This window comes from Balaenoptera physalus, assembly GCF_965194825.1.
Source record: "Balaenoptera physalus genome assembly, chromosome: 19".
In the NCBI taxonomy this organism is placed as follows: domain Eukaryota; kingdom Metazoa; phylum Chordata; class Mammalia; order Artiodactyla; family Balaenopteridae; genus Balaenoptera; species Balaenoptera physalus.
Genome location: NC_138900.1, coordinates 38,801,189 through 38,813,475, shown reverse-complemented (window position 1 = coordinate 38,813,475; position 12,287 = coordinate 38,801,189). Strand labels below are relative to the sequence as shown.

At 54.2% G+C, this 12,287-nt stretch overlaps 1 protein-coding gene and 1 long non-coding RNA gene across 2 annotated transcripts in view; both read right to left on the bottom strand.

The window, feature by feature from the left end:
* The window catches only part of LOC309648414, a 186,278-nt gene that overhangs the window by 14,956 nt on the left and 159,035 nt on the right, over positions 1-12,287 (bottom strand). The gene's annotated exons all lie outside the window — the stretch shown is intronic.
* MMP2 (matrix metallopeptidase 2) overlaps positions 1-12,287 on the bottom strand; it is a 25,024-nt gene extending 12,737 nt beyond the window's left edge. The window contains exons 1-8 of the mRNA XM_082436956.1: positions 11,795-12,287; positions 9,011-9,237; positions 7,956-8,104; positions 6,773-6,901; positions 6,380-6,553; positions 3,493-3,666; positions 2,465-2,638; positions 398-553 (exon numbers count right to left, since the gene is read on the bottom strand). Of these exons, the coding sequence (XP_082293082.1) occupies positions 398-553; positions 2,465-2,638; positions 3,493-3,666; positions 6,380-6,553; positions 6,773-6,901; positions 7,956-8,104; positions 9,011-9,237; positions 11,795-11,950 (1,339 nt within the window). The 5' untranslated portion in view covers positions 11,951-12,287. The remainder of the gene's footprint in view (positions 1-397; positions 554-2,464; positions 2,639-3,492; positions 3,667-6,379; positions 6,554-6,772; positions 6,902-7,955; positions 8,105-9,010; positions 9,238-11,794) is intronic.

Below are 12,287 nucleotides of genomic sequence, written 5' to 3'. Positions count from 1 at the left end.
CTGGGAAACTCTACCCTGTGTTTAGCTAATTCTCCTGGATTCTAAACCTCACTTGGATGCATAAACCTGGTTGATCTTGGGCCAGAGGGTTACCTTTCTCAGACCTCAGTTGACCCGCCTAGAAAATGGAGAGCCCATTTCTGCCCCGCCTGCCTCACAGTGTGGCCCTGGGGAGCCAAGTGGGGCACAGACACTGGTGTTATTTGGAAAGGAAAGGGCTGTCCAAGGGCCCCCTTGGAGAGTTGCTCTGACACCCCCAGACCAGGTTAGCACTCCTGCCCTTGTCTCCTGCAGTCCTAGACAAATGGGACCTGGATGGTTCCACCCCCTGGGCCTCCATCCCCAGTGGCATGACCTCCCCAGACCCCTGCCCCGGGGACCCCAAGCTGAGGCTTACCATAGAGCTCTTGAATGCCCTTGACGTCATCATGTGACAGGCGGAAGTTCTTGGTGTAGGTGTAAATGGGGGCCATTAGGGCTCCGGGATCCTGTGAGTGCTCCAGCCCCATTGCATGGCCAAACTCATGGGCTGCCACCAGGAACAGGCTGTACCCTGAGGGCCGCAGGGAGGGGAGGGGGGACAGAAAGATAGGGAGAGAGGTGAGAGAGAAGTCAGGCCTGGCCCTGGCGATGGCGACATTCAAGGACATCCCCATGGTGGGGCTGAGAGCGTGGAGGTGACATGTACTGATTTTTCCTTCTCCCAAGAACTCTGGGGTTAACAGACCATGCCTATTGCTTTCAAGGAGAGTCAACCAAAGTCCGCTTGTCCCTTTCCAGGTGGGCTGCACGTGTGCTATAAAGGGGAGCACGTAGCATCGGCAAATCCTCTATGTAGAGTCCCATCTGTTAAAAATCCTATTTCCTGGCTCTTTGTTTCTCTATATAAAGACTAAGGACAAAACCTGCTCTGCGGGGTCTCCAAAGAGGTAACCCCTGGGACCACCATTTCTGCTCCAGGGGAAGCAGTAAAAAGATTCTCACTTGCAGTGGTTGCCCAGGCTCAAGCCAGACAGTGGGCAAACCCTACTGTCACACCCTGTTGTGTGCTGAATTGCGTCCCTCCAAACCCCACGTACCTGTGACTATGACCTTATTCGGTAATAGAGTCTTTGCAGATAAATTAAGATGTAAGTTAAAATGAAGCCATACTGCAGTAGGGTGGACCCTTAATCCAATGTGACCCGTGTCCTTATAAGAAAAGAAGATACTTAGAGATGAACATATATGGCCAAATAACAACAGAGGCAGAGATTGGAGGGATACAGCCTCTAGAGGGAATGTGGCCTTACCCACACCTTGATTTTAGACTTCTAGATGACTCCAGAAGTGCAAGAGAATAAATTTCTGTTGTTTTAAGCCACCTGGTTGGCGGTACTCTGTTATGGCGGCCCTAGGACACTAATACACAGCCCCTCAGGTGCACCACACCTGCTCTGGAGTCTTAAACCACTCCGGCAGGTGGAGAATCCCACCTTTAGGTAGAGACTGCAGCAGGTAAAATCAGGATATGTCTTAGCACGGCACTTGGTGGAGGATGAGAAAAACTCCTTTGGCCAGCCTCTGTCAGCTGGCGTTCTCCAAGTTCCATCTCATTGAGAGTAAAAAAGAAGAAAAGTAAACTTAAAGAGAGGCTGACCTAATTCTGGCTGGCCCAGGACCAGCACTCTCACCTGGCCATCTGGGGCCTTGAACCCAATGACACAGGGCCCTGCAGCCTAGAGTGGGCACAGTGCCCCCCAAGGATTCTATTCATTGCAGTGACCACACAGTATGGTCATGACCTGTCTCCTGGTCACTCTCTCGCTCCAGCCTGTGAGTCCTGGAGGGCAGAGAACTGTCCCAGGTAGCTGTGTTTTCAACACCCAGCACTGACGAGGACCCCTCCATTCACAACTTGGCAAAGGATGGTGCCCACGGGGCAGGAGGGCTGCGGACGCTTCCCCGTGCTGCATGGAGGGTGGGGAGAGCAAGGACGAGGCTCCTCCTGTTTTCCTCTCTTCTGCCCACCTGGCTCCCTGAAGGCAGCTCTCTGTTGGAGTGAGAATGCCTCGCAGGAGAATCATCTCTCTGGGGCAGGGTTCCCTGTGCCCAGCACTGAGACATTTTGGGGTTTGACAGCCCCACCTGGAGGGGTACAGATGTGGGAGGGAAAAGCAGCATCTCCTCGGGAAAGCTGGTTCCCACCCAGGAATCGGGTACTGGGATGGACGGGGTCTTATCTCGGAGGCCATGTCGCTGCTCGGAGAAACAAGGTCAAGGCAGGGACCCTGTCTCCACGAGGAACGGACAGCGTCTCTGCCAAGTGGGCGGGTCTGTTGTGGGCAGTGTCTCTACCAGGGTAGGTGGGTGTCTGGGGGGCAGTGTCTGTGGCTGAGGTGGGTGGGGACTCTGGAAGATTTCCAGCCCAGTCGCGGGCGGGGCGGGGTGTGCAGTGTCTTTGCCCAATGGCCAGGGCTCCTACCTTGGTCGGGGCAGAAGCCCCACTTGCGGTCATCGTCGTAGTTGGCCGTGGTCGCGCACCACAACTTCCCATCGCTGCGGCCGGCGCTGGTGCAGCTCTCGTGCTTGTTGCCCAGGAAGATGAAGGGGAAGACACAGGGGGCACCTTCCGAGTTCCCGCCCACAGTGGACATGGCTGTGGGGTTAGGGACATGGGTCAGCGGGCAGCGAGGGGTCTGGGGCCACCGCCAGGGAGCAATGATATGATGTGGACATGAAAAAACCAGGCTTACTGAGTACTCACTCAGTCCGGGGCACGTGGTCAAGTGCTTTACACACGCTCACCCCCTTGGCCCCCTCCAACAACCCTGTGTGGTTGGGACCCTAGGTTACCCCCCATTTCATGGATGGAGTGACTGGAGCTCAGAGAGATGAAGTAACTTGCCTGGCACATGCTGCTAGGAAGTGGCAGGGCTGGGATGCAAACCCAGGCAGCCAGATTCCAGAGCTTTAATTAGCCTCCCATGGATGGGACCACAGTGGCTAGAGGCAAAGGGGGCTGGGCAGAGCTGAGGGTGTCAACACATTTCCCGAGACCGGGAGCTCCATCACACAGGGTCTCGCAGGAGACCTACCTGTGTCCCCTGCAGAGAGCAGGGACTCAGCAAATGTCTGCTGAAGGAAACGAGGAAGAAAAGAAGGGAAGGAGGGAGGGAGTCCTTATTGAAAAACAGAGACCAGAGGAGATATAGACTAAGACAAAGAAAGGCAGGCAATAGAGACTTTGAGATCAGAGAGGGGAAGAGACAATTGCCAGGGAGGCTGCGAGAGCGCGGGTCATTCAGAGGGTCCTGGGTGGACCTGACCTTAGACGTCACCAACCGATTCAGCTGAACTGGCTGCTGGTGCCCAGCGTCTGTCCTGATTTTGGTGTCCGTGCTGCACCAGCTGCTAAGCACCCTGACCAGCGCCCCGGTCCTGGGGAAAGGAGGTGGGGACAGGGCTCCCGTGGGTTTGCTATCGAAGGACGGGGAGAGGCGTGACACCTACCGGTCTCGGGGCAGAAGCCGTACTTCTTGTCGCGGTCATAGTCTTCGGTGGTGCCACACCAGCGGTAGCCATCGGTTCGGCCCTCCGTGGTGCAGCTGTCATAGGATGTACCCTGGAAGCGGAACGGGAACTTGCAGGGCTGTCCGTCGGCGTTGCCACCCATGGTGAACAGGGCTGGGGTGCAGGAGAGAGGGGGAGGGTGCCAATGTGAGGGAGACCGCCCATCTGCCCACGGGAGCATCCGCTGGGCACCTGCATGGGCGCAGAGCTGGCTTGCTGCCCACCTGCCCGCTCAGAGCAGGGGAGTTGTAGCGTTGGTAAAACGTTAAAAAAAAACATCTATCCTGGCTGGTAAACTGCTGCTCCTCTGAGCTCCCAGGGGGTAATTACCCCTGCCTACCCGGCCAACCCCATCCTTCCCCTGGGACGTTATGGACGGCCCCTCCAAACCAGCAATAAAATAGTTAACACCTGGCACACAGTGGGGCCCTCAGATCCCTGCCCCAGCCCCAGGAGCACTGTCCGCTCTGCCTGGTCGTTGCCCACATCCCTGCGGATGGCTAAATATGTCATCCGTGGTGGGCAGGATGGCAAGAGTCTCTCCATTTGATAGATCGGGAAACTGAGGTTTGCAGAAGCTGGTTCCAGAACTGCTCATGGTCATATAAACGGAAAAACTGGATGAGGGTTGTAACTGAAAACTACAAAACCCACTTAATCGCAATCTCTCCCTTCCTCACTCTGTCACACACGCTCGTGCACACAGAGAAGGCTTCACCTCCTTTCAACCCCAGGCCCTTTCCAGTCCCTGCAGGAGGGAGGAGGAGAGGAGAAGGAGGGCAGGACAGGGAGGTGGTGTTTTGGGGGACCTTTCAAGACACACCCCGGGCTCCCACTCTGACCTCCCCAAGACATGGGCCATGACTGGAGAGTTCAGGGGAGACAGCGGGATTAACAGTCTGGGCTTGTCTGTCTTGGGCTCTTCCCCTGCTCCCCCGTACCCTCATCCACCCCAAAGCTACAAAATTGTGTGTCTTTGGATTTGCCAACTAGCAAAACCACAAGTGCATAACAAGGACCATCTGTGCACTACGGCGCCAGAGGTGACCTCACCAGCCCCCGTTAACTCCGCCATGGCCAGAATTGACCCAGTCCGTGGCGCCCCCATCGCAGGTCTTGGGGCCCCATTCCCTCACTGCTCCCATCTCCCCAACCAAGTGACCTTCTCCTGCAACGCCAGGAACAAGGGGACGAATGGAGGAAGAAACACTGAGGCCAGATGCCTTGGTGGCCTCAAAGTGGGAAAGGCAATTGTTAAATATATCATCCACGGTGGGCAGGATGGTGTTAACCTCAATGGAGGCCAGTCTCCACCTCCGGCCTTCCATCAGCTGCATTTCTACCACCCAGGAAGCCCCCATCTCCTCTCAGATCCTGCCCCCAAAGGGATGGAGAGAAGCAGACGCTGACTCAGCAGTCAGGAGGGGCTGAGTAACCAGAACCTCTGCCCCAAGACCCAAACACGTGCATGTCGTGCGTACTTGCATCTGGCTAAAGACCAAATCAATGGCTAATGTTCAGGGCAGGGAAAAACCCTTCCCTAACTTATGAATTCCAGCTGTTTCCACTTCTATTATCAAGACATTCTGTTCTAAACACCGGGGTTGACACATGGGAGAGTTAACGCCATCCAAATCCCTACGGGGAAATGCAAGATACATTAAATATTTTTGGTTTTAAATATTTCTGACTTACTGATGGTCAATGCCTTGAACTCTTACTTAATACAAAGTATTGCGTGCACTTTGGTACCAAAAGCGTAAACAGGAACACAGTTAACTAGGTTTTTGTTTTTTTCCTTCTCTCAACATGGCTGGTGCTTGGGGTTCAGTTGCAATAAAGTCACAGAGATTCACAAACATGTAAAATTACAGCCAAGAAGACAGAGGCATCTATAGATCAAGGAGTCTTTATGGGATAGTGAATACTTTTAAAAAGTATTTTAAAAGGTTTTGGACTTTCTCCCCTTTTCCCCAAACTTTCTCAGCTTTCAATCTCTAGAATCATTAAACACGATGGCTTGATAGAGTATGAAGTACGTATGCTGTCCTTTTATGATTTCTGTATGAAGTGTGTCAAGGATAGATAGATGAAAAAGGATTGAGTGTGTATGTCAATACCCTCACCCTTTTTCCAAACTTTTCCCTCTACATTGCTTCAAAATATCTGAAGCTTGTCTCAAGCACTGACAAAAATGCACACAGAAATACGGAGTCAAACCTAATGCCTTTGCCAAGACACAGAGATGCAGCCACAAGCAAAGACAGATGGAGACCGAGAAAGGCAGACGCAACACCTCCCAGACACCCACACACACACCCACACACATACTCAGAGTCCAAATCAGAACCAGAAGTGATGGCTGAAATTCCCCAGGTTGGCATCCCCAAGCCAGGCTGGGTACCAGCCTTGGTGTCTGAGTCTTGCCTCCCAATCCCACTGCTAGGCTTCTTATCTACCCCCAAGCCTCTCCTCATGTCCTTGAACCTCCAATCCTGCTGGAGGGTAGAGAGTGGTTCTCTAGAGATCCGCTGGGCATTTTAATCATTCTAAGTTCCTCTAACGCATGTTAGAAAAAAATAATTAGTGCATCAAACTGGTGAGTTCAAAAATATTATTACTAATGATAAAACTTAAAGAAAAAAAAGGAATTGATTTAATGAAAGTATTAAGTGAATAATGGAACAGACGAGAGGGGCACAGTGATGGCTCAGATCAGGACATGGGGCCTGAAGGAAGTTGAGGGGACACTGGTTGACTGGCAGTGCCAGGCCTGGGGAGTGTGGAGGCCGGGAAGGTGGAGGCCTGGGGCCAGGAGGACACTCACCTTCATGGGGGCAGAAGCCGTACTTGCCGTCCTTGTCGAAGTTGTAGGTGGTGGAACACCAGAGGAAGCCGTCGCTGCGGCCCGTGTCCGTGCAGCTGGTGTACTCCTTGCCGCTGAACAGGAAGGGGAACTTGCAGTACTCCCCGTCGGCGTTCCCATACTTCACGCGGACCACTGAGGGGCCACACAGGGTGGAGGGTGAACCTCTCCGGGCCTTTCTTTAGAGACCAGGATTGTGACTCACCGGGGTGTGTGACCTCCCTCCCCCTCCCATCTGAGCAGATGGAGGGGTCCGCGGTTGCCAGGGAAGCCAAAGTCCTTGTTGCTAGGTGACAGGGAGGCATGCAGAGGACCGGCAAGGAGGCTTGGGCATGCGGATGGTCACTTTCTTACCTTGCCCTTCTCCCAGGGTCCACAGCTCATCGTCATCAAAGTGAGAGTCTCCCCCAACGCCAGGGCCTGGGGCGAAGGCGTGAGCCAGAAGCCCGTCTTTGCCGTCAAAAGGGTACCCATCTCCATGCTCTGAAACACACTGGATCTCAGCTTCTAGCTACCCCGCTGGGCACTGAAACCCAAGCACATGCCATCCATGGTTGGGGCCCTTTAGCCCACCTAGCATCTGTCCCCTTCTCTTGTCCTGCTGGGTTATCCAGGACTGGGGACACAGTGAGTCTAGAGTATTGCTGACTTGATTGTCACCATCCTATGGTCTACACTACTCCCTCAAGTCTACACAGCCTTCAGAATCTCTGCCACCAACCTTCACTGTCTACACTACTGCCAATGACACTACAGCTATCCACATACCTACATTGCCATACCAGTCTCCTCACCACCCACCCTCATTGTCCACAGTGTCTATACCATCTACCCTCAAGTCCACACTGCTCTCTCTTAGCCGTATCACCTCCCTTCATGTCACACTATCCCCAATGGCTATAACACTAACCCTCATAACCGCTTTGCCACCCAGGACCACATGCCTACACTGTCTCCTGTGCCTGTGCCACTTACCCTCATCACATACCACTCACAATGTCTACACTGCCTACCTTCGTGTCTACACTACTGCCAGTGTTCCCACCCCAACACACATGGCGCCCTGGATGCTGGGTTCCATTCCACTTACTCTCATGTCTACACTGGTCCATCTGACCCACTCTCATATCTAGAGTTCCTCAGTGTCTCTGAGTGTCATCCAATAGAACTTCCTGCCATGATGGGAATATTCTCTGTCTAACTTAACAGTCTGATGTGGCTACTGAGCACTTGAAATCTGACTAGTGTGACGGAGAAACTGAATTTCAAATTTTATTTAATTTTAACTAATTTAAAAGTAAGTAGCCCTATGGATCCAGGGGCTACCATATTGGACAGGAGATGTGGAGCCATTTGTTTTCAGGTTCACACCGCCTCCAGGGAGTCACGTCACTGCCTTCCCATCAATGCGGCTCTCCAGTGTCTGCATCTTCTGCCCTCCTAGCTAAGCTGGAAAGGAGTCCCCTGTGGCTCTCTAATGTCCGGATCGCCCCCTTGTCTCTGCACTGACCCCCCTGCTGGTCCCTCTTCTGCCTACCCCAGCGGCCAAAGTTGATCATGATGTCAGCTTCTCCATCATGGAGCCGAGAAAACCGCAGTGGAGTCACATCACTCCAGACTCGGAAGGCACGAGCGAAGGCATCGTCCACTGTCTCGGGGTCCAGATCAGGGGTGTAGCCAATAATCCTGGAGGTGGCAGAAGTGCACGTGAGTGTGTACGGGTGTGCAAAGGAACGTGAGTGTACCTATGCATGTGTGTGTGCATGCATGCAAGGGTTTGTATATGCAATTGTGTGTGAGTGTGCAAGGGTGTGTGTGTATGCAAGTGTGTGCATACATGGGAGGGGTGTGCGAGTCTGTGTGCATGAGCATGTGCATGTGAGTGTGGATGCACAGGCAGACAACGTGTGTACATGTTGAGTAGAGCTCTCTGGGAGAAGAGTCCGCCCAGAGTGCCTTGAGGGCCGGCAGTGCCTCAGGTCAGCCTGTATCTTCAGGCCCTGCCTCAGGCATCTCTTCCCTCCCTCTGGCTGAGGGAGAAGGATGGGGGTGTGAATAGTGCATTACGGGACACAGCACAGAGATCTCATCCTTGGAGTCCAACACGAGCCGTACAGAACAGAGCCCACAGCCTAATTAACAACCAATTATAACAACTCTATAATACAATAAAAAACCCAATTAGCAACCAATCATCAAGTTCCCTTTACCCGCCCCAATGACCTCATCTGATAATAATAGTGACTAGCATTTATTACACTCTTACTACATGCTGGACACTGAAAGCCCTTTATACATATGATCCAGTTCCCAAGCCGTAAGTAAGGCTTCGTTTTAACCCCATGTGGCAGATTAGAAAGCCAAGGCTCAGAGCGCTGAAAAGGAAGGAGTCCAATGCCGCACAGCCAGTAAACGTGAGATTCAAGTCCTGGTCTGTCTTATTCCAGGTCCTAAGAATTCTGCATGCAAGCTCCTTAAGAGGCCAAGTCCTCCCAAGATAACTCCCGGGTCCCTGGAGCGGGGAGGCAACGCCCAATGAGACACGGTGTCCCTTGGCCCAGGGCCCTGCCTCCCACAGCCCTGCCCCGGCACCTGTAGGTGATCTGGTTCTTGTCCCACTTGGGCTTGCGGGGGAAGAAGTTGTAGTTGGCCACGTCGGGGTTGCCGCAGCGCGGCTTCCGCATGGTCTCGATGGTGCTCTGGTCCAGTTCACCTGTCTGGGGTAGCCCGAAGAACTTCTGCATCTTCTTCAGTGTGTCCTTCAGCACAAACAGGTTACAACTCTCCTTGGGGCAGCCATAGAAGGTGTTCAGGTATTGCTGGAAGAAGTAAGCACCCCGGCACAGGCAGTCACGTCAGGATGGCACAGTACTGATCAAAGGAGTCAGGGACCCAAGGGCACTGGGTGGAGTCCCAGGTTCCCAAACCAGCTCTGTCACCCACTAGCCGAGTGACATAAAAGCTGTAGAGAGCACGGCTTGGGAGCACATGTTGAGTGTTTACTATGTGCCCAGGCACTAATGTCAGCTTGTGTTAACTCACTGAATGCTCACAGCAACTCTATCATGTAGACAGTCCATCATACAGGAGGAAACTAAAGCACAGAGAGGTTAAGAAACTTGCCTAAGATCACACAGCTCACAAATGGCAGAACTGAATTTGGACCCAAGCAAACTGGCTCCAGAGCCCAGGCTTAGAACTGTACCTCTCTACCACCCCTCTTTACCTCCATCATCTCTTTTAATCCACCAAACTGCTGATGACATAGGGATTACTTTCCTCACTTTTCTTTAAAGAGATTCAAGGGTTATGTGCCTGGGCTCCAGCAGCAGTCAGTCCTGGGTTCAAATCCTGAATCTGCCATTTCCCAGAAGAAAACAGTCCTGTCCTTCAGGGCCTGTGCAGCAGGCTCTGCCCCAAAAGGGAGGCCAAAACCAGACAGGCCCCTCCCTGCAGGGCATCCGGGACCAATCAGCTCATTTATTTGTTGAACAAATACTTTTTGACACGTACCAGGTGCCAAGCCCGGTGCTAGTGCTGGGGGTCAAGTGGTGAGCACGACAGATGTTTCTAGTCTCTAGGGTTCAAATCCCAGTGTGGGGAGGCTGATGGACCACAAATAAGTGAAAAATTAAATATGTGATGGGAATGGTGGGAGGAGCCAGGAGATCTCATTACTGGGGCCCTAACCTTGTTTGAGAGGGTAGTTAGGAAAGAAGAAATAAAGGGTATAATAATAATAATGATAATAACAATATAATGACTAATACTTATTGAGCACTTACCACGTCCCAGGTACCCTTCAAAGTGTCTAAGATTACCTCTCCTCGAACCCCAAGACAGGTACCATTATTGCCCTCAGTTTGCAGAAGCAGCTGAGAGAAGTGAAGTCACTTGCCCAAGATTTACTAGGCCAGTTGGTTGGTGCACCCCCAGATTTGAGGCCAGGCAGACTAAGTTCAAAGCCTGGCTTCTCAAGCCCCCGTCCCCACTGCATTGCCTCTGGGCAACATGGACTTCCATATGCTGTAGAAAGCATGGAGACCCAGGTAGCTTTGTCAGTGCTCCAAAGCTCCACCCTCGCCCTCAGCCATAGCCCCCTCATTATGCAGACCACCTCCAGACCCTTGAGAAAAATAGCCCCCTAAAAATGTAAGGTCTCCCAACCCATTTGTCCAGAGAAGGCAGAGACCTAGATGCTGGAAAAGGGGCAGAGGTGGTGTCACATCCAGAGAAGGGGCCCCCCAGGTAACCAGGAGGCACGAGGATCCTGTCCTGGGAAGTTTGGGGACCACACTGAAGGAGAATAGGGGCTTTCTAAGGTGGCTGAAGCAATAACGTGGCAGATGTCTTGTGTGCTGGAAAGAACATCTTGAGGGGTCCCCAGCCCGAGGCGCTTACAGGGTGAGGGGGAGTGCCCTTCAGCTGCCCCCATCTCTGCTTGTGCAATGTGGTGGCCTGGACGCCCCTCTGGCCAGGCGCGCGCGCGCTCGCAAAACAACATCTGAGCCGCAGCTCGGAGCCCCGCCAGGAGGGAGGGCTCCCTGGCCGCTCTCCGACCCCAGCCGGCCTCGGTCCGCCCCCGCCCCACGCGCCAGGGCCCTCGTGCCGCCCCTCCCTCCGCCCTGCAGGCCAATTCTCTCCTTCTGTCCTCTGACCCCTCTGGAGAAGTTCGAGGAAACTTTCTGAAGTCCAACCCTTGACCCTCCTTGACCAACTTGCTCATTGAGCCATCGGAAAAAGTGCTGTCCTCTTCCCTCCTGACCCCAATACTTGCCAAAAGGTCCCGGGGAGCGGTTTGTCCAAGGCCCCTCTCCAGATGTGTGCCAAAGGTTCCCAGACGTTTGCCAAAGTTCCGCTTTGCCCAGAGCTCCCACCCTCACGCGTGCAAAAACTTATCCAAATTGTGTGCCAAAGGCCCCTCTTCTCTAAGTCCCACAGGGGTTTAAAGGATCCTCCACCGTTTGCAAAAGAGACCCCTTTAGGATTTTTGCCAAAGGCCTAGCAGGATGCTGGCCAACGGCCTCGTTAGCCAACCCCCCAGATGTGTCCAAGAGATGTATACAAAGCCGCCCCCCTTTGCCAAATCCCGGATACTAGACAATGTCCTTGTTATTTGCAAAGGGGGCCCATTCCAGCGGTTTGCCAAAGCACCCCCCGCGCCCCCCGCTGTGTCATGAAAGTTAACAAATTGGGCTTCTCCTCTTACCACAGCTCCCCACCCCCTCCTCCTGCGAACCAGACCACCCCGCGCTGTTTGCTGAAGCCCCTCCCCCACGCTGTGTGCCCTCCGTGGGGATGGGGGGAGGGGTGGCCCTTCCTCCACCTCCGAAGTTTGTCTAAACTCGGTTGGATGAGGCTCGCTTCGGAACTCACCACAGCCAACTCTTTGTCCGTTTTGGGGGCGACATCTCCAGGAAACTTGATGATGGGCGACGGCGCGGCGGTGGCGCGGCCCAACAGGCAGCCCAGGACGCAGAGCGCCCGCAGGGGGCCGGCCAGCGCGCCCCAAGCCACTCGCGCCTCGGTCATTGCGCTCCCGGGCCCCGCGCGTCGCCCGGGGGGTGGCTGGCTCGGTGCGTGTGGCCGCGTCGCCGCCTGGCTGGCGCCTGCTTCCCCGCGCAGCGCTGCGCCCCCAGGGGCTGTTCCACTCGGTCTCCTCGGCTTTACCCGGCTCAGCGGCGCATGGTCCGGCCCCCAGCCCTCGCCGCCGCCGCCAGCTCTCGCCGGTCCTGGCAAAGCCTTTGTATGTTTAAAGCCCCAGATGCGTAGCTCCAGCCACCGCCGGAGGAAGTCTGGATGCAGCGGAAACAAGGGAGGGCAGCCGCCAGATGTGGCCGGCTGGGCTGGGAGGGCGCTGGCAGTGCGG